The sequence below is a fragment of the Dendrobates tinctorius genome, unplaced genomic scaffold (assembly GCF_039654945.1).
Source record: "Dendrobates tinctorius isolate UK_male_01 unplaced genomic scaffold, ASM3965494v1 ptg000297l, whole genome shotgun sequence".
Taxonomy (NCBI): domain Eukaryota; kingdom Metazoa; phylum Chordata; class Amphibia; order Anura; family Dendrobatidae; genus Dendrobates; species Dendrobates tinctorius.
In genome coordinates, this window is record NW_027361964.1 from 3,742,323 (window position 1) to 3,769,290 (window position 26,968).

The 26,968-nt window shown below is 49.3% G+C and overlaps 1 protein-coding gene across 3 annotated transcripts; it reads left to right on the forward strand.

Moving 5' to 3' along the window:
- On the forward strand, positions 1 to 24,601 carry LOC141073153 (uncharacterized). Of its 3 annotated transcripts, none has more exons than XM_073560537.1 (13): positions 1 to 2,405; positions 11,718 to 12,137; positions 14,931 to 14,968; positions 17,138 to 17,192; positions 17,280 to 17,341; positions 17,713 to 17,846; positions 21,526 to 21,622; positions 21,688 to 21,754; positions 23,159 to 23,225; positions 23,329 to 23,431; positions 23,922 to 24,038; positions 24,109 to 24,168; positions 24,241 to 24,601. In XM_073560537.1, the coding sequence occupies exons 1-13, from the start codon at positions 2,363 to 2,365 to the stop codon at positions 24,328 to 24,330; spliced, it is 1,353 nt and encodes a 450-aa protein (XP_073416638.1). In that variant the 5' UTR covers positions 1 to 2,362; the 3' UTR covers positions 24,331 to 24,601. The 3 variants fall into 3 exon arrangements, with proteins under 3 accessions (XP_073416638.1, XP_073416639.1, XP_073416637.1); XM_073560538.1 differs by lacking the exon at positions 1 to 2,405 and adding an exon at positions 3,880 to 4,750; XM_073560536.1 differs by lacking the exon at positions 1 to 2,405 and having other exon boundaries at positions 11,373 to 12,137.
- Positions 24,602 to 26,968: the final 2,367 nt, after the last annotated feature.

The window sequence follows — 26,968 nt, forward strand, 5'->3', positions numbered from 1 at the left end:
TGTGTGTCTTGCTGTGTGCCAGGGTGTCTGGGTGTGCACAGTAATGCAGTCACACAGGATTTTACCAGAAACGATGAGGGAGAATATTCTGCAGTAGAATTGAGATGGCTGAGCCCTTTGCTGTGTGCCCTTTCAAAGTTTCTACTTCAGCCCTACCACCATCCAAAGCCAGACGTTAACAGTACCAGACAGCCTGTCAAGGTTATCGAAGGTTCTCTGAAATATCAGGACAGACCTTTCCCGGATCACTACTTTTCTAGGCTACATTTGTCTCCTGAAGGCTCTGTCCTTCTAGGACTACAGCCTGTCTCCTGGAGGTTCCATCCTTATCCTAAGACTACAACCTGTTTCTCAGAGGCTACTTCCTCCCTCCTTCTAGGACTACAGCCCTTCTACTGGAGGCTCCAACCTTCTCCTAGGACTACTGCCTGTCTACTGGAGGCACTATTCTTCTAAGACTACAACCTGTTTCTCGGAGTCTACTTTATCCTCCTAGGACTACAACCTGTCTACTGGTGGCTCCATCCTTATCCTAGCACTACAACCTGTTTCACGAGTCTTCATCCTTCACCTAGGACTACTGCCCTTCTACTGGAGGCTCCGTCATTCTCCTACGACTACTGCCTGTCTATTGGAGGCTCTATTCTTCTCTAAGGCTACAACCTGTTTCTCGGAGTCTACTTCCTCCTCCTAGGACTACAACCTGTCTACTGGTGGCTCCATCCTTATCCTAGGACTACAACCTGTTTCAAGAGTCTTCATCCTTCACCTAGGACTACAGCCCTTCTACTGGAGGCACCTTCATTGTAGGGCTACAGTCAGTCAACTGGAGGCTCCATACTTCTACGACTACAGCCTGTCTATTGGAGGCTGAATTCTTCTCCTAAGACTACAACCTGTTTCTCTGAGGCTACATCCTTCTAGGACTACAACCTGTTCAAGAGGCTCCATCCTTCTCCCAGGACTGCAACCTGTCTCCTGGAGGCTCCATCCTTCTCCCAGGACTGCAACCTGTCTCCTGGAGGCTCCATCCTTCTCCCAGGACTGCAACCTGTCTCCTGGAGGCTCCATCCTTCTCCCAGGACTGCAACCTGTCTCCTGGAGGCTCCATCCTTCTCCCAGGACTGCAACCTGTCTCCTGGAGGCTCCATCCTTCTCCCAGGACTGCAACCTGTCTCCTGGAGGCTCCATCCTTCTCCCAGGACTGCAACCTGTCTCCTGGAGGCTCCATCCTTCTCCCAGGACTGCAACCTGTCTCCTGGAGGCTCCATCCTTCTCCCAGGACTGCAACCTGTCTCCTGGAGGCTCCATCCTTCTCCCAGGACTGCAACCTGTCTCCTGGAGGCTCCATCCTTCTCCCAGGACTGCAACCTGTCTCCTGGAGGCTCCATCCTTCTCCCAGGACTGCAACCTGTCTCCTGGAGGCTCCATCCTTCTCCCAGGACTATTAACTGATTCCTGGAGGCTTCATCCTTCTCCTTCACTATTACTTGTCTGCTGGAGGCTACATCCTTCTAGGACTACAGCCTGTCTACTGGAGGCTCCGTCCTTCTCTTAGGCCTACAGCCTGTCTACTGGAGGCTCTGTCTTCCTAGGACTATTACCGGTCTCCAGGAGGCTCCTTTCTCACTTTTGGTCTACATCCTGTCTCCTGGAAGCTCTATCCTTCTTTTAGGACTGCAACCGGTTTCAAGAAGCTCCATTCTTCTCTTAGGACAATTACCTGTCTCCAGCAGGCTCCATCCTCATTTTAGGACTATTACATGTCTCCTAGAGGCTCTATAATCATTCTAGTGCTACTTACCTGTCTCTTGGAGGCTTCATCCTTCTAGGATTATTTCCTATTTCCCACATACTCCATTCTTCCCCTAGGACTATTATCTTTTTCCTGTAGGCTCTTTTCTTTCCCTAGGACTATTTCCTGTCTCATGGAGGCTTCATCCTTTTCCTAGGTCTATTTCCTGCTTTGTGGAATCTCCATCCTCTGCCCCCCCCCAGGACTATTAGCTGTCTCCTGGAGGTTCCATGCTTCAGCTAGGAGTATTAGCTGTCTCCTGGAGGCTTCACCCTTTTCCTAGTAGGATTTTCTTATAATTTGTGTTTAACGCAGGATGTGCCACGTGTGACATTTGTACGTTTCTTTTGCATCTTGGGGTCCTTTTCAGCGTCTAGCATTTTAAGGCGTTAAATTCTTCTGCACACTGACTATCCTTCCAGCATAATTACTTCTCCTTGGAGCATCCTCTTTGTCCATCCGTCTCCTTGGAGCATCCTCTTTGTCCATCCGTCTCCTTGGAGCATCCTCTTTGTCCATCCGTCTCCTTGGAGCATCATCTTACTCTTGTACTTTGTGACATCTGTGATGGGTGGTAACAGTGTGAAGAATGCCTCCGACGTTCAGAATGGTAAATGTCTGCTCATGTTCCCTTTGTACCAAGAGGGTTATCACGAAGACAGATTAAATATATACGGAGCAGTAACCGTAATAACAAGTAATATTAGTAATCACAGAGGTAGTAATAGTATAATTATAGGTGTGGTAAGAGTAATCGCAGTATTAGTTGTTGTAATGGCAGCAGTAATAGTTCTATTATGACTTCTAGTATGGCTGCTACTGTTACCACAAGGACGACTCTTAGGTTGGGTTCACACGTAGCGGAACTCTCGCGAATTCCGGAATTCCATTCCGCGGGAAAATCGCATTTTAAATTCCCGCGATTTTCCCGCGGGAAAAACTAGCATTTTGCAAGCGTTTTCCAAGCGATCTGGAGCATCACTTGGAGAACTGATTGACAGGTTGGTCACACTCGTCAAACATAATGTTTGACGAGTGTGACCAACTTTTTACTATTGAGGCCGCCTATGCAGCATCTATAGTAAAAAGAATGTAAAAAATAATAATAAAAAAGTTATTCTCACCTTCCGACGTCCCGCGCAGCCTTCCCGCCTCTCTCCACGCTCCCGGTCCCTGTATTCCTTTGCGACAATTACCACGATGACGTCTGTTCTCGCGGGATCGCGATATCTCGCGGTCATTCGCGATGACCGCGATCCCGCGAGAACGGACGTCATCGTTTGCAAAGGATTACTGGGACCGGAGCGTGGAGAGAGGCGGGAATGCTGCGCGGGATGCCAGAAGGTGAGAATAACAATATTTTTTATGTTAATTCTATTTTTTACAGGGATATGGTACCCAGAACCCGGAGGACAGTCCTCCGGACCGTGGGTGCCATCCGCAAATGCTCTGCTTACTTTCCGCATGGTGTGCACAGCCACATGCGGAAAGTAAGCAGAACAATGCATTCCTATGGGTGCGGGATCGCCGCGATTCCGCAAAATTAATGAGCATGCTGCGGTTTTTACCGCTAAGCGATTCCGCCGCGATAAAAACCGCAGCATTAGCACAGCATTGCGGAATCCCATAGGAATGCATGGGATGCTTATTTTTTGCGTTTTCGTGGCAAAATCGCGGGTTAAACCCGCCGCCGAAACGCGAAAAAAGTGCCACGTGTGAACTCAGTCTTATTATTCTGTGATTTTTCTTACCACAATTATTTGTTGCAAGTACTGCTACAAGCCCAAGTCTAAAATGGTTTGGCTGCTGTGAAGAATGTAAAGAAAATTGGAATGTGGTTGTCTAGAAATCTCTTCTTCCCATACTCAGAACACAGGACAGATCAGAAGGGGGAGCGGTGGACATTTTTCCATCATCTTATTTAGAAATTGACAGCGACAGATCTCAAACAGTTGAGCCCCGGCCGTGTCCGCCGTTGAGCCCCGGCCGTGTCCGCCGTTGAGCCCCGGCCGTGTCCGCCGTTGAGCCCCGGCCGTGTCCGCCGTTGAGCCCCGGCCGTGTCCGCCGTTGAGCCCCGGCCGTGTCCGCCGTTGAGCCCCGGCCGTGTCCGCCGTTGAGCCCCGGCCGTGTCCGCCGTTGAGCCCCGGCCGTGTGGCTGCATTCCCTCTTCTTACTACCACAGTCTGTAAACATTGGGGAAGTGAGGAGACAGCGGCTGGAGTCTAAAGGAAAAGGAACGTTGGCCCCTTGTATGATGTTGGCTTCTCGCTGCTCCACAGTTCTGAGTCTTTGCTAGATTTTTTGTTTCCTAATGCATAGATTCATGCTTTCTATTGGTGAATGGACCGGACTGTGGAGGGACACTTCATCACTAGACTCTTCTTCTGTGGAGCTATGCTGGTGCGATGGAGGCAGGATGGGGTTTACCATTGTCCTTCCAAAATATACAAGGTCTTCCCTGAAATTGACATGGCTTGCTGTGAGCAAATGTTGTCCGTTCACCTCTATACAATGCTCAGCATTGAAGGTGCCTCTCGTGTGTGCACCGCCCCCTCCACTAGCACTAATGCCCCCATACATCAGAGATGTAAACCGTGCGCTGATAACGAGCTGGAGAGGGTCCATCTCCTCGATAACGAGCTGGAGAGGGTCCATCTCCTGAATCCCCAGGCCTGATCACGAGCGTCCATTGCTGACCGCGGGCGTTGTCCCTCGTGCACATTAATTTCTCTGGAATCTCTGAATCTTGTGCTGTAGATGGGGTTTAATCAAAGTCTTTGTAAATTTACGTTGAGAAACGTTGTTCTGGAATAGTTCTACAATTTGTAGATGCGGATTGGTGACCTCCAACCACATTTGCTTCTGGGAGGCTCTGCCTCTCACATGCTCTTCTTTGATCCTCCAGCTGTTTTTCATTAGTACCACTTATTTTTCCAGCCTTTTGTGAAACCACTTGTAAGTATTTCTTAGATGTCGCTGCCATCAGCGCCTAAATGAGTCCATTTTATTCAAATGAAAAGGGAAAATGTCCAACGTCTGGTCTGTTCTATGTGATAAAATAGTAATGTAGTAGAAGTAATGGTAATAGTAGTAGTAATACCACTAAAAGTAGCCGTAAAAATAGTACTAAAAGTAGTAGCAGTAATACTAATACTAGTAACAGTAGTTATATTGTGTAATAGTACTAGAAGTAATAGTGGTAGTAATAGTACTAATAGCATTAATAGTAGTAATAGTAGCAATACTAGTAATAGCTATAATAGTAATAATAGTAACAGTAGTAATTTAAATAGTAGTAATAGTAGCAGTAATAATAGTAATACGTGCGTCCCAAGAAATGTTGGTCACCTCACAGTGCACATCCGATTATTATTACTATACCTCCCATTGGTGTAATGTGTCACGCTGCCACTAGACCAGAAGAGATTCCACAAGATATAAACCTAGGTTTTAATAATAAGCCGTTTTCCAATCCTGATACCAATATAGGATTTATTCGGTCGTCCATGACAGCACCACCTGAGAGAGGGGATCCGCCCTTCAGGAACAGGAAACACAGATACAAAAGGGCGGCACCTCTCCCACGCATCAGATGGTTTCCTGTTCCTAGAGGACGGGACTTCCTTCAGATCGTCCGTCATGGAGTTGTCGAGGGATTCCCAGGCCGGCTGACCAACCCAGGTAGCGGGGGGATCTCCTACTTCGGTCAAGCTCGGGGTCCCTGGAAGCGCCACGGTGGGGCCGGGTAGGTCGCCACGGCAGTGGTTGGAGCAGAGGGTCCGGTGGACATCCGCCTCCAGAGTGCCAGCACCAAGGACGTATGTATGCCCCGGGCCCCTCCTGGTGCGCTCCCCCGGGGTCCGGTCTCCCTTTCCGTCCGGGCGCAGGGCGGCGCACGTGGGGGCTGCGGGCATGTTTGAGCCGGGGGCGCCGTGCCAGCTCCTTTCCGCGGTCTCAGACGAGCGGCGGAAGGGGCGGGGCCAGGAACGCCGAAACCGGAAGTCGGGTGCCTGCCGGCTTTCCGGTGTGCGCGACTGTCCGGGGTGGCGTGCGGCGCCTGGGGCAGGGAGGGGGGGCCGGAGCATGGGTGGGGGGGTCCCGGGTGGGAGGTGCCGTGGCCAGAACCCTGCTGACCCGTACACCGGGAGGCCTTATAAGGCAGGAGGTGACTCTGCTGGGGTGCTTCTGAAGGCCCAGCAATGGATACGACAAAAGCCCCCATAGAGCAGCAGGACAAGATGCAGGAGCGCCCGCAGAAACAGGCCACAGTGAAGCCTCATGCGAGTGGCCTGCAAAAGAAGCAGGGACGAACGAGCGGACAGAGCCGCAGTTCCTCCAGACTAAAGGACCCTCCTGCCTCCCTCCGTGATCCGGTACCTGCCTCATCTGCATGGGTAAGAGATCTTCGTGAATGTACCCTGATGCAGTGTTCCCTTGTTTTTTCGCAGGGGAGGAAAGCTATGGGAAAACAGCACAGGGAATGTGCCCTCTGTAGTTGCCCCTTACCAGATGGCAACCCTAAAAAGTTGTCAGCCATGCGTGTGACAAACTGTAGGGGTTGAAAGGGGACGTTGGCCCAGGGGTAGATTGACAGGCCCTTACACTCTCCCCCATCCATACAGGTAGCTGAAGAAACACCGGACTTCACCACAAGCCTGAGGGAGATAATCAGGACAGAGATGAAGGCCCTATCTAAAGGGGATTCTTCTAGGAGGAGAGAAATTAGTTTCTCGGGTTCGGAGTCCTCGGCCGCCCCTAGGAACGATGACTCCTCAGATTCCCCGGCCTCCACTTCGTCTTCTTCGGAAGAAGACTATAGCCGATTCTTCTTCCCCTTGGACCAAGTGGATAGGCTAGCTAAACCTATAAGGTCCACCATGGGGGTAGCAGACGCAAAGCCAGAACTTTCGGCACAGGACATGATGTTCGGGGGTCTAGATCCCAGAAAGTGCAGGGCCTTTCCATTAAATGACAAAGTCCAGAGCCTGATGGATAGGGAATAGAAAAGACCTGAAAAAAGGGGCTCCTTGCCACCTGCCTTCAAGTGGAGGTACCCTTTTGATGACCCAGTGATAAGCAGATGGGATAAGGCCCCTAAGCTGGACGCGGCAGTAGCCAAAGCCTCCAAAAAATCCTCCATACCTTTCGACGACATGGCCTCCTTAAAAGACTCGCTGGATAAAAAAGCGGATTCTTTTCTGAAGGGATCATGGGAGATGTCAGCAGGCGCTCTAAGACCAGCGATAGCTGCCACATGTACGGCCAGATCCATGATGGTCTGGCTGGATCAACTGGATCCCAGCTGAAGGACGGAGCCTCAAGAGCATCCATTCGAAAAACTCTACCGATCATCCAAAGTGCCGCTGCTTTTTTGGCTGATGCTTCGGCAGACTCTGCAAGGATGGCGGCTAGAACCGCGAGTTTATCCAACGAAGGGCTCTCTGGTTAAAATGCTGGCCAGGAGATATCCAGGCCAGGTCACGACTCTGCTCCATTCCGTGTGAGGGGGAATATCTGTTTGGCCCCATCCTGGATGAACTTTTAGAGAAAGCCGGGGATGATAAAAAGTTCCCCAGTCTGCCGAACCCTTCTTATAGACGTCCCTTTACCAGGAAAGGATATTTCCGTAGAAGGCCGTCCAGGGATCAGGGCAGATGGGATGACAAAAGAAGGAAAGGTACAGGATTCATGTTCGGAGGAGGGGGGCGCCAGGAAGGTCCAGCACGTGACACTAAAAAGCCACCCCAATGACTAGTTGCTCCGGTAGGGGGGAGACTAGCTGCCTTCTACCCAGCCTGGTCCATGATTTCTAGTAGTAACTGGATACTGGGGGTGATAGCTGCAGGTCTATGACTAGAATTCACCCGGGTTCCCCAAGATCGATTTAAGGTCACCCCACTCAGGTCTTCCACATCAGAACAAGCAGCCCTGGAGGCCGAAGTGCATGATCTTTGCCGCAAGAAGGTCCTAACAGAGGTTCCAGAGGGAGAAAGGGGGAAAGGTTTCTACTCCCCTCTGTTCCTGGTCCGCAAGCCAGACAGCTCCTTTAGGACTATAATAAATCTAAAGGCCCTCAACGAATTCCTGGTCATACGCCCGTTTAAGATGGAGACAATTAATTCAACAATAAAATTGCTGTTTCAAAATTGCTTTATGATGGTGGTAGATTTTAAAAGATGCCTACTACCATATACCCATTCATGCAGCTCATCAGCGTTTCCTCAGAGTGGCAGTTCAGTTAGATGGGTCAGTTCAACATTTCCAATATGCGGCCCTCCCCTTTGGGGTGGCAGTCGCTCCCCGAGTATTTACTAAAGTGGTAGCGGAAGTTATGGCCCATCTACGTGAATCAGACATTCTAGTAGTCCCCTACTTAGATGACTTCCTGATTGTAGGGAAAACGGCAAGAAACATTGTTTGGAACAGCTATAAAGGGCAATGTCTGCCCTAGAGGGGTTAGGATGGCTGCTTAACATTAAAAAATCTCGGTTACAGCCGATGAGAGTCCAACAATTCTTGGGCCTGATCCTGGATTCTGAGAAACAGGAATGCCGTCTGCCTCCGGAGAAGCTTGTTCGCCTACATTATCAGGTTCTGAACGCTTCCAATAACCCCACCATGTCCCTCAGGAAAGCCATGTCCCTTCTGGGTTCTCTTTCGTCCTGTATCCCGGCGGTCCAGTGGGCCCAGTTTCATGCAAAAACACTACAGGGTGAGGTTTTAGTGCATCAAAGAATCCTTGGGGGTTACTTAGAGGGCCAGCTAACCTTGTCCCGAAACACAAGGGAGTCCCTAGAGTGGTGGCTAGACAAGGTTAATTTATCCAGAGGGGTTCCCTGGGAGTATGACATATCCTGCATAGTCACCACGGATGCTAGCCCTACCGGTTGGGGGGCCCATATGGGTGAGATTCTGGTCCAGGGCCTATGGGAGCAGCATCAGATAGAAATGTCATCTAACCTGAAAGAGTTGACAGCAGTAGAACAGGCAGCTAAGAAGCTACTTGTGTATCTACAGGGCCATCATGTGCGAGTGTTCTCCGACAATCAGGTCACCGTGGCTTATATCAACCACCACGGCGGGACTCGTTCCAAACCCCTGATGAATGTGGCAGAACGGTTGTTCCGGCTAGCAGAGCAGCATTTTCTATCTTTAACAGCTCTACATATAAAAGGGAAAGAAAACCTCACGGCAGATTTCTTAAGCCGCAATCTACTAGCAAGGAGAATGGTCCCTAAAAAAACTCCATCTTCGACCTGATTGTACAAAAGTGGGGACAACCAGAGGTAGATCTCTTCGCCACCATGGAAAACAGAAAATTAAGACAATTCTGCTCCCTAAATCCCAGAGAGAACCCCCTGGTGGTAGATGCCTTTCTGATAAAGTGGGACTTCAGGCTGGCATATGCCTTCCCTCCCCTATCACTACTACCCCTGGTGATGAAGAAAATCAGGAGAGACAGAGCAAGGGTTATAGTTATCGCTCCATTTTGGCCCAGGAGCTCATGGTTCTCATGCCTCAGGACCATGTCGGTGTCCGATCCTTGGGTTCTTCCGGACATCCCGGATCTCCTATCCCAGGGCCCAGTCTTTCATCCTCAGGTGGCTGGCCTACATCTGACGGCGTGGAGTTTGAACGGACACTGCTAAAAGATAAACGCTTCTCCCCAGACCTGATTAGCACCCTACTTAAAAGTAGAAAAATCATTACTACCAAAATCTGTCAGAATTTGGAAGAAATTCCTTCAGAACTCTGGGATAATCGCTGGGGGTTCAGCACTTCTAAATCAAATCTTAGAGTTTCTACAGAAAGGTCTGGACATGGGGCTTTCCACTAGTACCCTTAAAGTACAAGTATCAGCCTTGGGGGCCCTCTTTAGCTGCAACATCGCGGGTAATTACTGGGTCAATAGATTCATTAAGGCGGCAGGTAGATCCAGGCCAATAGTGAAGGATAGGTTCATGCCGTGGGACTTGATCCTAGTCCTCACGGCTATGACTGAAGCTCCATTTGAACCTATCTCATCAGCTTCCATAAAAAAACCTGTCCCTCAAAGTAGCATTCCTGGTAGCTCTAACATCAGCTCGCAGAGTAAGCGACATCCAGGCATTATCTAGGCGTCCTCCTTATATACAGTTCAGAGACGATAGGGTAATACTCAGACCTGATCCAGCATACTTGCCTAAGGTAGTTTCTAGCTTTCACAGGACACAGGAAATAGTCCTTCCATCCTTCCTCCCTAATTCAGCTAATGAGAAGGAGAAACTACACACCCTAGAAGTTAGGAGATGCCTCATAGAATATCTGGCAGTTACCGATCCCTGGAGAAAAGATAATGCCCTGTTTGTCTCCCATCAAGGCCCTAGGAAAGGGCTTAGAGTGTCAAAAAATACACTAGCCAGGTGGATTAGAGAGGCGATTTCAATAGCATACACCTCAAAAGGCAGGCTGCCACCCGGGAAGATGAGGGTGCATTCCACCAGAGCCATGGCGACCTCGTGGGCCGAAAGATCGGAAGTCTCCATTGACCAGATATGTAAGGCGGCTACTTGGTCCTCTCCGAGCACCTTTTATAGTCATTATAGGCTAGACCTGGGTGCTTCCGCAGACCTCTCCTTAGGTGTAAGGGTGCTGCAGGCTGTAGTCCCTCCCTAAATAGTTATTACTCTCTGTATTACTCTCAGGTGGTGCTGTCATGGACGACCGAATAAAGTCTGTTACTCACCGGTTAACGGTATTTTTCGGAGTCCATGACAGCACCCGTATATTCCCTCCCCTTAGTTAATTTGGGTGTGCACTTCTTCCTCTTGTATATGTCCACTGGTGATAAATAATTAAGTAATAATAGTATTGTACATAAACCTTGGAGGTCCTCTTGTGCTCTGTAATCCAACTGATGCATGGGAGAGGTGCCGCCCTTTTGTATCTGTGTTTCCTGTTCCTGAAGGGCGGATCCCCTCTCTCAGGTGGTGCTGTCATGGACTCCGAAAAATACCGTTAACCGGTGAGTAACTAAGACTTTCCTGCCCAGTGGCAGTGGCGCGCCCCCGGAAGAAGCGAGCAGCGAAACGTCATGAGCACCGCTCTGCGATACCGCTCCGGCCAGCTCCGCCACTCACGATGTCACTAGCAGCCCTCGCAGGTCTAAGGAGCATGTCTCGGCCCTGTGCACTGGTGGGTTATCACATGAGACCTCTTGGATTATTGTGAGATCACTGTGTACCAATGTTGATTAGCCACTGGCAGGAAATCCTAGACTGGCAGCACTCCTGGCACCGCTTTATAGTGCTTGATCCATTATTGACCCACTATTTATTGTCCTATCGATTATGATCTTCTCCATATGATATAGGGGATTTCTCATGGATGAGATACATACTGCCTGGTGAATATAGGCTGTGTCCTGGTGTATAGAGCGGCCCTCACACCCTACAGGTACTGCACCCCGCCGGTGTCCCCGACCTCCTCTGGAGGGTGAGCCCGGCTGATTCTTACCAGCCAGTATCAGGACTGGAAAACAGCTTATTAATAAAACCTAGGTTTATATCTCGTGGAATCTCTTCTGGTCTAGTGGCAGCGTGACACATTACACCAATGGGAGGTATAGTAACAGTATTAGTAGTAATATCAATAGTACAAGTAAGCAGTAAGATTAGTAGTAACAATAGTAATAGTAATAAAAGAAGCCTTAGGAGTAGTAGTAATAATGATAGTAGCAGTAATAGTAGTATTGGTAGTGTAATATTGGTAATAGTAATATTAGTGGTAGTAATAGTAATAAAAGAAGCAGTAGCAGTAATAGTAGTAGTAATAGTAGCAGTAATAGTACTAATTGTTCCTTCTTGGTTGTTGATTGCATCATCTTGGGATCTCGGGATCAGTTTATCCGATTCCTCTCAGCTTCGGCCATCTTTCTCCTCAGATCCCACCATAGGTCCAGCTTCTCCATCACTCTACAAGCTTCACCAGTCACCGACAGCCTCCCCCACCCGAGACTCGTTCTACACGCCCACAGGTAGCCCTGACCCCCGGCCCACCCCCATGGATACAGGCCCTTCTCCTGAGGATTTAGGTCCCCTCCACGATGAGCCCAGGAGTTCAGATACCTGGGGAGCCCCATTTAGTCGGGCAATGAAGAGAATCCAAAGAGCGACGTGCGCTCTAGATGACATGCATGGGCAGCTGCGGGGCCTTCTGACTCCGGGGAGCAGCACCGAGGGCCACCGCATCTTGGATTCCGCTTTGGGTTGGGAGTCGCGTCTGACAGAAGTGAGAAGAGACCTGAAAGGAGGCCTGCGGGAACTGAGCGACCTGCGGAGACAGTACGAGGCGCTGAGTGCTGGTAAGACCCACACAGGAGTCTCCTCCATCATGGCCACACACTTCTAGAAGAGTAGAAGTGGAATATGGCCTCGCGTCCTCCACAGTATTTTCTTGGAAGTGAGGTGGCAGTGACGTGACTGGTCAGTGCTAATAATAATAATAAATGTTTCTATAGCGCCGACATATTCCGCAGCACTTTACATTTCAGAGGGGACTTGTACAGACAATAGACATTACAGCATAACAATAATCACATAGATCATAACAGACACCAAGAGGAGTGAGGGCCCTGCTCACAAGCTTACAGTCTATGAGGAAAGAGGGGAGACACGAAAGGTGGGTGGTAACAGTTGCCCTGATTGTATGGACCAGCCATAGTGTTAAGTGTGTAACAGTACAGATGCAGAGGGTTAATGGATGCATAAAGCATGTGGGAACATGATGCAGACTTCCAGCGGATCCGCAGCGGATTTTACCGCGCAGAAACGCTGCATATCCGCATTGTGATGTGCAGTAGCATGTTAATCAATAGAAAAAAAAAATGCTGTGCAGACGCTGCAGATTTTTCCGCGCGGTTTTCTTGTGGTTCAAAATAAGCAGCATGTCACTTCTTTTGTGCGGTTTTCCACCTGCTCCATTCTCCAAATCCACAGGGGGGACATCCGCACAAAAACCGCAAGAAAAAGAAGAAATCCGCAGGAAAAATGCAGGTCATTTAACCTGCAGATTTCTTCAATTCTGCGCGGAAAAATCCGCAGGGCAAAAAAGTACGTGTGCACTTAGCCTTAAGCATGTGGGAACATGATACGGGGAACCTGGTTATAGTAAAACTTTTGGCTGTGCCACACAGGGATAGATTAGGCTAATGTGTTGAGGCGATAGGCCAGTCTGAATAAATGCGGTTTCAGGACACGCTTAAAATTGTGGGGATTGGGGACTAATCGTATTGACCTGGGAAGTGCATTCCAAAGAATTGGCGCAGCACGTGTATAGTCTTGGAGACGGGAGTGGGAGGTTCTGATTGAGGATGCTAACCTCAGGTCATCAGCAGAACGGAGGGCGCGGGTAGGGTGGTATACTGAGACGAGGGAGGAGATGTAGGGTGGTGCTGAGCCATGGAGGGCTTTGTGGGTGAGGGTAATAAGTTTATACTGAATTCTGGAGTGGATGGGTGGCCAGTGCAATGACTGGCACAATGTAGAGGCATCGGTGTAACGATTGGTGAGGAATATGATCCTGCCTGCAGCATTCAAGACAGATTGGAGGGGGGAGAGTTTGGTAAGAGGGAGACTGATTAGAAGAGAGTTACAATAGTCGAGACGAGAATGAATAAGAGAAACAGTAAGAGTTTTTGCAGAGTCAAAAGTAAGAAAAGGTCGAATTCTAGAAATGTTTTTGAGGTGCAGATAACAAGAGCGAGCCAGTGATCGTATGTGGGGGGAGCGAAGGAAAGCTCGGAGTCAAGTATGACCCCAAGACAGCGGGCATGTTGCTGGGGAGTAATAGTGGAACCACACACAGAAATGGCAATGTCGGGTACAGGTACATTAGTAGCGGGAGGAAACACCAGGAGTTCAGTCTTTGACAGGTTCAGTGTCAGATATAGTGAGGACATGATGTTAGACACAGAGTTTAGACAATCGCCGGTGTTTTCTAGAAAGGCTGGCGTGATGTCAGGAAAAGAAGCGTATAATTGGGTGTCATCAGCATAGAGATGGTACTGGAACCCAAATCTACTGATTGTTTGACCAATAGGGGCCATGTACAAAGAGAAGAGGAGGGGGCCTAGAACCGATCCTTGAGGAACCCCAACAGTAAGGGGAAGGTGAGAGGAGGAGGAACCGGCAAAAGATACAGTAAAGGAGCGGTCAGAGAGATAGGAGGAGAACCAGGAGAGAACTGTGTCCTTGAGGCCAATGGAACGGAGCATAGTGAGGAGGAGCTGATGATCCACAGTGTCGAATGCTGGAGAGAGATCCAAGAGAATTAGCATGGAGTAATGACCATTACATCTAGCTGTTAGCAGATCATTAGAGACTTTAGTGAGGGCAGTTTCAGTAGTGTAAGGAGCGGAAACTGGATTGGAGAGGGTCGAGAACAGAGTTATCTGAGAGATAGCGGATAAGACGGGAGTGGACCAGGCGTTCCAGGAGTTTAGAGATGAAGGGAAGATTAGAGACAGGTCTATAGTTAGCGGGACAGTTTTGGTTGAGGGATGGTTTAAGTAGTGGATGTATGATGGCATGCTTAAATGAGGAGTGATGGAAGAAAACAGGGCTCGATTATATCCTCAGTAACAACGGGCAGAAGACATAACCCGAATGTATCTCCAGGAAGAGCCGCATGATCTCTCCACATTTTATGTATACAATGCCCACAATTTCACTGGTGTCACGGCCAATGTACCGGTGGTCGTCCGGTTCTGTGCCAACGTATCTTCGAGTAATGACTCCACTGTCTCGGGCTGTTCTGATCTGAATCCATGATGTTGCTCCACAGAAAGACTTTGCAGCTGTTGGATCTGGTGATTGCGGAGTCCGGTACAACATTGGTAAACCGACCTGAGAACGCATCACTGACAAAGTGGAGTCTATACCAGAGGATACATCCAGTAGAGATCCGGACGACCGCTGGGACAACGGCCGTGTCACCATGGAAATCACTGTGCACATGTGTATTGTATAGATAAAGCTTGGCGAGAGCTTGTGTTGGGTCTTTCCACCATTGCTACCGAGGCTATTATTGTGCCCTGTCTTTTTTAATCGCCCTGAATATCATCCTGACAACCTCCTGAGCACTCTTTCCATTACAGGTTCAGGAACGGAGAACTCGAAGCCCACTGACATTCAGGTGAGTGTTGAATCCGGAGGGCATTGAAAAACCTGGCATGTGGTGAGAGGACCGACGTATGGTGAGATGACTGCTGCGTGATGTGACGTTCAGTATGTGGTGAGAGGACTGACGTATGGTGAGATGACTGCTGCGTGATGTGACGTTCAGTATGTGGTGAGAGGACTGACGTATGGTGAGATGACTGCTGCGTCATGTGACGTTCAGTATGTGGTGAGAGGACCGACGTATGGTGAGATGACTGCTGCGTGATGTGACGTTCAGTATGTGGTGAGATGGCAGACGTATGGTGAATGACACTCCATATGCTGGTCGTCTCGCCATCAATATGCTGAGGATTCATGTGGTGGGAGGATTATTGTCTGGAGAGACAGCTGGTGTGTGATGAGAACCATCGTTTGATGAGTTGGGTCACTGATGGTGAGACCATCGGTATATATGGAGAGTGGATGAGTGGTGAGAGGACCATCGTGTATTGAAATGACAGATGTGTGGTGAGATGACCAACGTATAGTGAAGGGATCAGTGTGTGGTGAGACAGTCCATTAATGATGGCATATGAAGAGGAGGCCTTGTGGTGTTAGAGGATCGACGCGTGATGAGTGAACTATTATTATTTATTGTTATAGCGCCATTTATTCCATGGCGCTTTACATGTAAGGAGGGGTATACATCAAAACAAGTACAATAATGTTCAACAATACAAGCCATAACTGGTACAGGAGGAGAGAGGACCCTGCCCGCGAGTGCTCACAATCTACAAGGGATGGGTGGGGATACAGTAGGCGAGGGAAGAGCTGGTCGTACAGCGGTTTGGTGGATCGGTGGTTACTGCAGGTTATAGGCTTGTCGGAAGAGGTTGGTCTTCAGGCTCTTTTTGAAGGTTTCGATGGTAGGTGAGAGTCTGATATGTTGTGGTAGAGAGTTCCAGAGTAGGGGGGATGGGCGAGAGAAATCTTGTATGCGATTGTGGGAAGAGGAGATAAGAGGGGAGTAGAGAAGGAGATCTTGTGAGGATCGGAGGTTTCGTGCAGGTAAGTACCGGGAGACGAGGTCACAGATATATGGAGGAGACAGGTTGTGGATGGCTTTGTATGTCATAGTTAGGGTTTTGTACTGGAGTCTCTGGGCAATGGGGAGCCAGTGAAGGGATTGACAGAGGGGAGAAGCTGGGGAATAGCTGGGGGACAGGTGGATTAGTCGGGCAGCAGAGTTTAGAATAGATTGGAGGTGTGCGAGAGTGTTCGAGGGGAGGCCACTGAGCAGGAGGTTGCAGTAGTCAAGGCGAGAGATGATGAGGGCATGGACTAGGGTTTTTGCAGATTTTTGGTTGAGGAATGAACGGATTCGTGAAATATTTTTGAGTTGAAGTCGGCAGGAAGTGGAAAGGGCTTGGATATGTGGTTTGAAGGAGAGATTAGCGTCAAGGATTACTCCGAGGCAGCGAGCTTGTGGGACTGGGGAGAGTGGGCAGTCATTTACTGTAATTGATAGGTTCGTAGGGGGGTCACATGAGATGGGGGAAAGATGATGAATTCTGTTTTGTCCATGTTGAGTTTCAGAAATCTAGCGGAGAAGGATGAAATAGTGGACAGACATTGAGGGATTCTGGTTAGTAGGGAGGTGATATCTGGTCCAGAGATGTAGATCTGTGTGTCATCAGCGTAGAGATGATACTGAAAGCCATGAGATTCTATGAGCTGTCCCAGGCCAAAGGTGTAAATGGAGAAGAGCAGGGGTCCTAGGACTTGAACCTTGTGGGACTCCGACAGATAGGGGGCGAGGTGAGGAGGTGGTGTGTGAGTGGGAGACACTGAATGTCCGGTCTGTTAGGTATGATGAGATCCAGGATAGGGCCAAGTCTGTGATACCAAGAGATGAGAGGGTCTATAATAATAGGGAATGGTCCACTGTGTCAAAGGCAGCCGACAGGTCCAGGAGGAGGACTATCGGGGTAAAACGAGAGACGTGTGGTGAGACAGCCCATAAATTGTGAGACAGGCATATGTTGAGAGGTGAGACAGCCATCGTGTGGTAAGTCTTCCATCAGGTGGTGAGATAATGTGGGAGTTGACAATGTGTGCAGCGCCTCCTGCAGTCAGCGGGTAAGATGAGGATGCGTGTGGCCCCTCCAGGACCCCACAATAATGATTGGTTTCTCACTGACAGGATCACATAAGAGTGCTGGAATCTGATGAGAGGATAGAGAGGGAACGTCTGCGGGGTAGGTACCAGATGTACTGTTCTACCACTGTCAGTGAGATGCTCTGCAGCCCTGCTCCCAACCTCTGTGCTCCTCTGCCCCTCGTAGATCGCGTCTACCAGGTAGAAAAAGAAAACGTGAAACTAACAGAGAGGATCATTGAACTGCAGGTGAGACTGGCCTCGTGTGCCCTTGGCCTCGTGTGCCTCCGCTTTTTCAATCTCTAATTCGTATGTATCTCCACCTCGTGTATCTCCACCACATGTATCTCCATCTCGTATCTCAGTTGATCCTTGTGTATTTATGCCTCACTAATTTTCACCTCCTGTATCTACACTGCTCTTTTTGCGTCCCCGTCTCGTGCGTCCCCGTCTCGTGCCTCAGTTGCTCCTTGTGCATTTATGCCTCTTGAATCTTCACCTCCTATATGTCAGCATCATGTGTCTCGCCAGAATCTTGATTTCCTCCACTCTGCCTGCGTCCTAACCTGAGGACATCCATCTCCTTGGTCTTTGTGACTTCCTCTGTGTCCTGTCCACAGGGTGAAGTGCAGGATCTGAACATGCTGCAGTCAGATCTACGCACGGCAGTCTCTGTAGCTGAAAGATTTAGAGAGGAGACCCAAGAGAAACTGGAGACATGTGAGCGAGAGAACCAGAGACTGAGAAACAAGGGGTGAGTGGCACCTGAAGCCAGAGCAGGAATCTTAGCTTGGCCTAAGTTAATTCTTGATGACGGATCCCACTGAGGTGGCGACGTGGCTATGAGTAAAATAGCTATGAACATTTATGGATCCCAATGAGGTGGAAGCATTGCTGAGTGGTGGTGGATCCCTCTGAGGTGGTAACATGGCACTAGATGGTGAATACCTCTACGGGAGGGTAGACAGAGGGAAGCTGTAGGTGTAAATGAGGATATAAGGGGGGTGGGAAATGTAAGGAAAGCAGGGAGCTGAATGTGCAATAATAAATGGTGGCAAATGCAAGAAGTCTAGTAAGCATAATGAACAGGAGACTATTATGTCACAGAATACGACGTGGTGGACATTACGGAAACCTGATAGAAAGCAGAGGGGGGCTATAAATGGTATATTCTCTAACTGGGTCGCTGTGACCAGTGGGGACAGCAGGGGTCGGTGTTGGGACCTCTTCTCTTCAACATATTTATTAACGATCTGGTAGAAGGTTTGCACAGTAAAATATCGATATTTGCAGATGATGCAAAACTATGTAAAGCAGTCAATACAAGAGAAGATAGTATTCTGCTACAGATGGATCTGGATAAGGTGGAAACTTGGGCCGAAAGGTGGCAGATGGGGTTTACCAATGATAAATGTAAGGTTATACACATGGGAAGAAGGAATCAATATCACCATTACACACTGAACGGGAAACCACTGGGTAAATCTGACATGGAGAAGGACTTGGGGATCCTAGTTAATGATAAACTTACCTGGAGATGCCAATGCCAGGCATCGGCTGCCAAGGCAAACAGGATCATGGGGGGCATTAAAAGAGGTCTGGATACACATGATGAGAGCATTATACTGCCTCTGTACAAATCCCTGGTTACACCGCACATGGAGCACTGTGTACAGTTTTGGGCACCGGTGCTCAGGAAGGATGTAATGGAACTAGAGCGAGTACAAAGGAGGGCAACAAAATTAATAAAGGGGATGGGGGAACTACAATACCCAGAGAGATTAGCAAAATTAGGATTATTTAGTCTAGAAAAAAGACGACTGAGGGGCGATCTAATAACCATGTATAAGTATATAAGGGGACAATACAAATATCTCTCCGAGGATCTGTTTATACCAAGGAAGGTGACGGTCACAAGGGGGCATTCTCTGTGTCTGGAGGAGAGAAGGTTTCTCCACCAACATAGAAGAGGATTCTTTACTGTTAGGGCAGTGAGAATCTGGAATTCCCTGCCTGAGGAGGTGTTGATGGCGAACTCAGCCGAGGGGTTCAAGAGAGGCCTGGATGTCTTCCTGGAGCGTAACAATATCGTATCTTACAGTGATTGTTAGGTTCTTTAGAAGGACATAGATCTGGGGATTTATTCCGACGGCTGAACTGGATGGACACATGGCTTTTTCGGCCGTGCTGTTACTGACTGTATGAGAGCCAGGACTGGGTGACAAACATAGAGGGTTACATTACATGGATCTGTACTGGGAGCAGCGGGGACCGCGGGGATCTGTGCTGGGAGCAGCGGGGACCGCGGGGGTCTGTGCTGGGAGCAGCGGGGACCGCGGGGGTCTGTGCTGGGAGCAGCGGGGACCGCGGGGGGTCTGTGCTGGGAGCAGCGGGGACCGCGGGGGGTCTGTGCTGGGAGCAGCGGGGACCGCGGGGGGTCTGTGCTGGGAGCAGCGGGGACCGCGGGGGGTCTGTGCTGGGAGCAGCGGGGACCGCGGGGGGTCTGTGCTGGGAGCAGCGGGGACCGCGGGGGGTCTGTGCTGGGAGCAGCGGGGACCGCGGGGGGTCTGTGCTGGGAGCAGCGGGGACCGCGGGGGGTCTGTGCTGGGAGCAGCGGGGACCGCGGGGGGTCTGTGCTGGGAGCAGCGGGGACCGCGGGGGGTCTGTGCTGGGAGCAGTGGATCTGTGCTTTTAACCTCTTCATTAATGACCTTGTGGATGGATTGAGAGTGAAGTGTCGTCTGATTCTTATTCTTTGCTGATGACACCAAACTATGTAGGATAATATCTGACCCCGACATTACAATATTACAGGACGATCTGGATGAGACGTCTGATGGGGAAACACTTGTCAGATGAGAGTAATGTAGATAAATGTAGAGTAATCACAGAGGACGGAGGAATCCTATAGCTGCACATACACTATATGGGAAAATATTCAGGATCACAGGACAGGAGGAGGACGGGGGATTCTGGGTACAAGTAAGCTGAGCAGCAGCGCTCAATGTCAGGCAGCAGCCGCAAAAGCAAACAAGATTTTAGGATGTATAAAACGTGATAAAATTCTGTGCTCCCAATGATTTGTTACCCCTTTATAAATCGCTGGTGAGGCCATATCTAGAATATGGGATCCAGTTTTGGGCTCCATTACGGGTGGAAGAAAGATTCCAGCAGCGAAGCAGGAAAGGGTTCTTTACAGTTAGAGCAGTCAGTGTGTCGAATGCTGACCATATGAGGTGGTAATGACCGACACTATGACAACTTTTATACAGCTTGATACACAGAACATTGCTGGTTATAATTAAATTTGTGGCGAAATGTACAATTGGTGGAGAAAGGTTGAACATGATGGACCTAGGTCTTTTTTCAACCTATGTTACTATCTATTATGTGACTATGAAGTTGTAAATGCCTCTGCGACATGGTGGATCCCACTGAGGTTGTAACTTAGCTCTGGGTGCTGGTGGATCCCTCTAAGGAGGCACATGGCTCGGGGTGCTAGTGAACCCCTCTTAGGTGGTGCATGGCTCTGGATGGTGGGGAGTCCCTCTGATTAGTTACATGGCTCTGGATGCTGGTGGGTCCTTCTGAGGTGGCACATGGCGCTGGGTGGTGGTGGATCCCTCCTGAGGAGGTAAATGGCTTTGGGTAGTATTGGACCCATCTAAGGTGGTGCATGGCTCTGGAAGATGGTGGGTCCCTCTGAGGTGGTACGTGGCTATGAGTGATGGTGGATCAATTTGAGGTGGTACATAGCTCTGGGTAGGGGTGGATCCCTCTGAGGTGGTAACATGACTGTGGGTGATGGTGGATCCTTGAGACCTGATACTGGGCTCTGGGTTGTGGTGGATCCCTTACAGGAGGTTTCTATGACTGAGTGGATTCCTCTGAGGTAGTACATGGCTCTGGTTGGTGGTGGATCCCTCTGAGGTGGTACATGGCTCTGGGTGGTGGTGAATTCCTCTAAGGTGGTGCATGGCTTTGAGAGATGGTGGATCCATCTGAAGTGGTGCATGGATCTGGGTGGTGGATTCCTCTGAGTTGATACATGGCTCTGGGTGGTGGTGGTGCATTCCTCTAAGGTGGTGCATGGCTTTGAGAGATGGTGGATCCCTCTGAAGTGGTACATGGATCTGGGTGGTGGTGGATCCCTCCGAGTTGATACATGGCTCTAGGTGATAATGGATCCCTCTGAGGTGGTACCTGGCTCTGGGTGATGGTGGGTACCTCTGAGGTGGTACATGGCTCTGGGTGGTCGTAGATCAATCTGAGGTGCTCTAGGTGGATAACTCTAAGTATAGAGGATGGTGGGTCACATACATGAATAATGAAGAGTCCCTTGATATAGGGGATATAACAGAGGATGAGTGGGGTGTACACTGACCGCTGATGGGGGGTGAATGCTGAGGATTAACTGTAGTCTTTCTGTCTAGATCTGATTCTGTGGATTGGGCAGAGTCGCCGACTGTGAATGGTTCTCTGCATGGATACCGCAGCCTTCCTCGCGGAGTCATCCTGTCCTCTATGCGAGTAGGTGGAGCTCTCACTTCCTATGTGTGGCTGTCATTTCTCCACTTACTCTTCTCTCTTTGCAGGACCCTATCATAAAGTCCAGCAGTCTGATGAGCGTGCCTCCCAGCAATGCCCACACCCGGGACTCAGGTGACATTTCCCACATTAGAAATCCGTGAACTTCAGAGGTCTCTCAGCGAAGGTCTCTTCTGTCTCTGTAGACAATGATTGTTTCTTCTCCCTCTTCCATAAGATGTCATAGGAGAGCCATCAGGATGCTCCTTTCCCCTCTCACAATATAGTCCATGAATCCTAGTATTAACTGTCGGAGAACAGCCAGGGGATAACACAGAGACCCTCTCACCGCTGCCACCAATTTCTCATGAACCAGCACTCCACCGCCCCCACTCATCCAATCACATGATTGACTGACGATTCATGGACGGGGCAGTAGCTGTTTTCGTTACTAGGCAGGATATTGTTGCCTTCCGTGAGCATATGGTATATGCACATCTGATACCAACACATGGAATATACAGATATACATACCCTGGCACGGTCACCACCAAGCTCCACAATAGCCACAGAAAAAAACTAGCTGCCACCATCAGTCATTAATACAGACCGATAGGACGCCTATTATAGGTAGTGTATGGCTTCAGGGGTGCGGTTTACAGAGCAAGAGGAACAGAACTTTTATTTTATATATATTTACATGATCTGGAAGGATAGGCAGTGTTTATAAGAATATACAAAGATGATACAGAATGGTAACAAAACAATACAGTATGTACAATTACATAAAAGAATAGCAATAACAAGAGAAAAAGTACTAAACCTGATGTCATGGAAATGGCGCAGATCTTAGCTGCCGGGAGCACTCTGGGAAAATGATGCAGATCTACAGCGAGCTGTATCTCCCAGCACTGGTCAATGACAAAAATTCAGGATCTCCTTTTAGCATGTACCAGCCACTCCCACATGCCACCCTTTGATGGAGCAGATGGTGGCTGATAGATGGGATGTGGCTCAGGTACAAAAAATGAGATTCCTGATATAAGTATCTGCCACCTTGAAGGTCCCAGGCGGGAGGTATATAATGCCATATGTCCTATCATGCGATAGATAGCTATGGCATATCCAACTTTGTCCATCTGGCCAATATTAATGCCGAAAATATGTCTCCCATAACTATAGGACCTACGCCTGTCACAAAAAGGACAATGTTCATAACTGTAATCCAGTACCAGACTGTCTGATATCATAAGCCTGTGTTACTTTTAAAGACAACAGTTATCCACAGAGGGAAAAAGTCTCCCCTCCCAACCTCGTGTGCAGACTTTGTGTCTGGTCTCCATCAGATAACCCACTTCAATTACCTGTTCACAGCGAGGGGTTGCAGAACAAAAAGTTGTCAGATGTAGTATTAGCGCTCTCTCTATTTACTATTTATAATGAAGCCATACTTCTATGCTCAGTATGAGGGTGACACATCACCTCTCAATGATGAGTGTAGTTGTCCCATAACCGATATTTACATGTCTCCGTTATCAGAAGCCACAACATCTCGCAGAGAGAGAAGAGGAAGCCTGGAAACACTATTAAACCAGTCAAAAGCCACGTGAGTGACACAGCTCTGCACCCGTAAACTATCGCCCCATCAGGCAGCGGATCATTACACGGCCGCCATGTTGGGCTGCTTTTGATCTTTCTTATTTACTCAGGGAGAATTTGACTGAAGATTCTGGTTCCTTTTTCCGCCGTTATGGAGGTTCAAAAAGAGGAGTTTTCCTGCGCTGGGCCCAGGACCGCACCTGCGGGTACAAGGTGGGTGCAGGGAGACAAGTGCAAATCAGATTCCCAGACCTGCAGTTCTACTGTGTGAGCTGTAGGGATCGCCCCTCTACTGTGTGAGCTGTAGGGATCGCCCCTCTACTGTGTGAGCTGTAGGGATCGCCCCTCTACTGTGTGAGCTGTAGGGATCGCCCCTCTACTGTGTGAGCTGTAGGGATCGCCCCTCTACTGTGTGAGCTGTAGGGATCGCCCCTCTACTGTGTGAGCTGTAGGGATCGCCCCTCCACTGTGTGAGCTGCAGGGATCGCCCCTCCACTGTGTGAGCTGCAGGGATCGCCCCTCCACTGTGTGAGCTGCAGGGATCGCCCCTCCACTGTGTGAGCTGCAGGGATCGCCCCTCCACTGTGTGAGCTGCAGGGATCGCCCCTCCACTGTGTGAGCTGCAGGGATCGCCCCTCCACTGTGTGAGCTGCAGGGATTGCCTGCCCATCAACAAACACCGAAGTTCTTGCATGTCTTGCAGCATGTGGTGATCACGAACTTCAGCACCTCATGGGTGGACGGCATGGCTCTGTGCGCTCTACTGCACTCCTACGTTCCGCAGAGTATCCCGTACTTTCAACTGCGCCCCCTGGAGAAGGTATGTCGTCATCTCTGCCATCTCTCAGGGTGCAGAGCACTGGGGTCATAAATGTTGAACTCTCTTTCAGAGGAAGAATCTGCAGTTGGCCTTCCAGGTGGCGGAGAGTGCGGGGATCCCCCCATTGCTGGTAATCACCCCCTATGTAATCCGTCTCTGCCTTCTCCACCTCTACTGTCTCTGACGCTTGTCCTCTCTGTAGACCACTGACCACATGCTCCAGACACAAGGTCCAGACTGGCAGAAAGTTCTCCTCTACGTCGAGTCCATTTACCAGAAGTTTGAGGCCTGAATTTTGTGTTATTTCTTGGAATTGTCTGACAACCACTGTCACGTGCTGCGGTAGTCAGAGACTACGACCGGCTGGCATCTCCAGTCTGTTACAGGTATCCTGCTGTGAGACACTTCACATGATGAAGTCTTCTGAGGCCACCTGCTGTGAACTCCTCGTATAACTGAAGGTGGTGTGTGGGCGGCCATGATCTATGTATAGAGACTGATCCTTACAGCAGATCTCTGATCTGAGGGATGAGCTTCAGAATAAATTTGTACCCCATCCCAAACTAAGCTGATCTTCTGTCCACCAGGAGCCAAATCTGCAGACAGCCTTCGCGCCTACTTGGCCAACTGACGACAGCCCCACCAGAGCTGAAGTGTTACAGATCCATGGAAAGCCCTCAGTCAGTGCAGTACGGAGTAAAGGGGTTCTTGGGGTACACAGTCAATGTCAGATTGCTGGGGGTCAAAGTGAATAGGAGTATGGCTTCACCCAGTCTATGATACTGCGGGCACGGCCAGGTGTGGGACCACCACTGCTCTGACACTGGTGACTTATCCCATCCTATCTCTGAGAGGGGTCCACGGCCTTCCCATGTCAGATTGTGGTGCTGTGGGCATGGCCAGGTGTGGGACCACCACTGCTCTGACACTGAGTTCTTATCCTGTCCTATCACGGAGAGAGTTTCACGTCCTTCCCATGTCAGATTGTGGTGCTGTGGGCATGGCCAGGTGTGGGACCACCACTGCTCTGACACTGATGACTTATCCCATCCTATCTCTAAGAGGGGTCCACGTCCTTCCCATGTCAGATTGTGGTGCTGCGGGCATGGCCAGGTGTGGGACCACCACTGCTCTGACACTGATGACTTATCCCATCCTATCACGAAGAGGGGTCCGCGTCCTTCCCATGTCAGATTGTGGTGCTGCGGGCATGGCCAGGTGTGGGACCACCACTGCTCTGACACTGGTGACTTATCCCATCCTATCACGAAGAGGGGTCCGCGTCCTTCCCATGTCAGATTGTGGTGATAAAATGAGGGACAACTGTGCGTTCCTGTGTGCACTGAGCATGTGGGACAAAGCTGAGGCAGAATTTTTTCTTTCTTGGCCTTTTTTTCAGAGAATATGAATGATAACACCAAACCTTTTCCTCCACTCATGGTTAGTGGTTGGGTGAAGCCATTTATTGTCAGACTACTGTGTTTTCTCTTTTTATATCATAATGACAACCCAAAACATCCAAATGACCCTGATAAAAAGTTTACATACCCTGGTGATTGCGCCCTGATAACATGCACAGAAGTTGACGCAAAGGGATGTAAATGGCTACTAAAGGTAACATCCTCACCTGTGACAAATGCCAGGAAAATTGTTCGGGATGCAAAAAGAAAAACCCACAAAAACATCAGCTGAAATACAGGACTCTCTGAGAACTAGCGGTGTGGCTGTTTCAAGATACACAATAAGGAGCCACTTGAAGAAAAATGGGCTGCATGGTCGAGCCACCAGAAGAAAGATATTACTGCACAAATGCCACAAAGTATCTCACCTACAATACGCAAAACAGCACAGAGACAAACAACCAAACTTCTGGAACAAGGTAATTTGGAGTGATGAGACCAAAATTTAACTTTTTGGCCACAACCATAAATGTTACATTTGGAGAGAGGTCAACAAGGCCTATGATGAAAGGAACACCATTCCTACTGTAAAGCATGGAGGTGGATTGCTGATGTTTTTGGGGATGTGTGAGCTACAAAGGCACAGGAAACTTGATCAAAGTTGAAGGAAAGATGAATGCAGCACATTATCAGCAAATACTGGAGGAAAACTTGCAATCATCAGCCTGGAAGCTGCGCATGGGACGTACTTGGATGCTCCAACATGACAATGATCCAAAACACAAGGCCAAGTGGACCTGTCATTGGCTACAGCAGAACAAAGTGAAGGTTTTGGAATGGCCATCTCAGTCGCCTGACCTCAATATCATTGAGCCACTCTGGGGAGATCTCAAGCCGCAGTTCATGCTAGACAGAAATTTACAGGAACTGGAGGCTTTTTGCCAAGAAGAGTGGACAGCTTTACCATCTGAGAACATAAAGAACCTCATCCACAACTACCACAAAAGACTTCAAGCTGTCATTGATGATACAAGGGGCAATACACAGTATTCATAAATGGGGTATGGGGACTTCTGGTCAGGGTCATTTGGATGTTTTGGGTTGTCCTGACTATAAAGAGAAAACACAGTAGTCTCACAATAAATGGCTTCACCCAACCACTAACCATGAGTGGAGGAAAAGTTTTGGTGTTCTCATTCATTTTCTATGAAAAAAGGCCAAGAAAGCAAAAATTCTGCCGGGGTGTGTAAACTTTTGAGCACAACTGTATATACAGTCATCTTTTACACTGTAACCCTGTCCCGACATTGAAAGCATCCAATCGTCAGGATCGCTAGGTACTTACTGACATTGGCCATATGGATACGTCATGGCGATTTTATGCGCACTATCGTCCCTGATGCTGACACCCAGCACGCGGTGCAGGAGAGGTGCCCGCACAGCTCACGGCACTTCAACCCCCTAAATACTGCGATCGCTGCATTTAGCAGGCATGCAGAGGGAGGAGCCCCTGTCATTGCGGGGTACAAT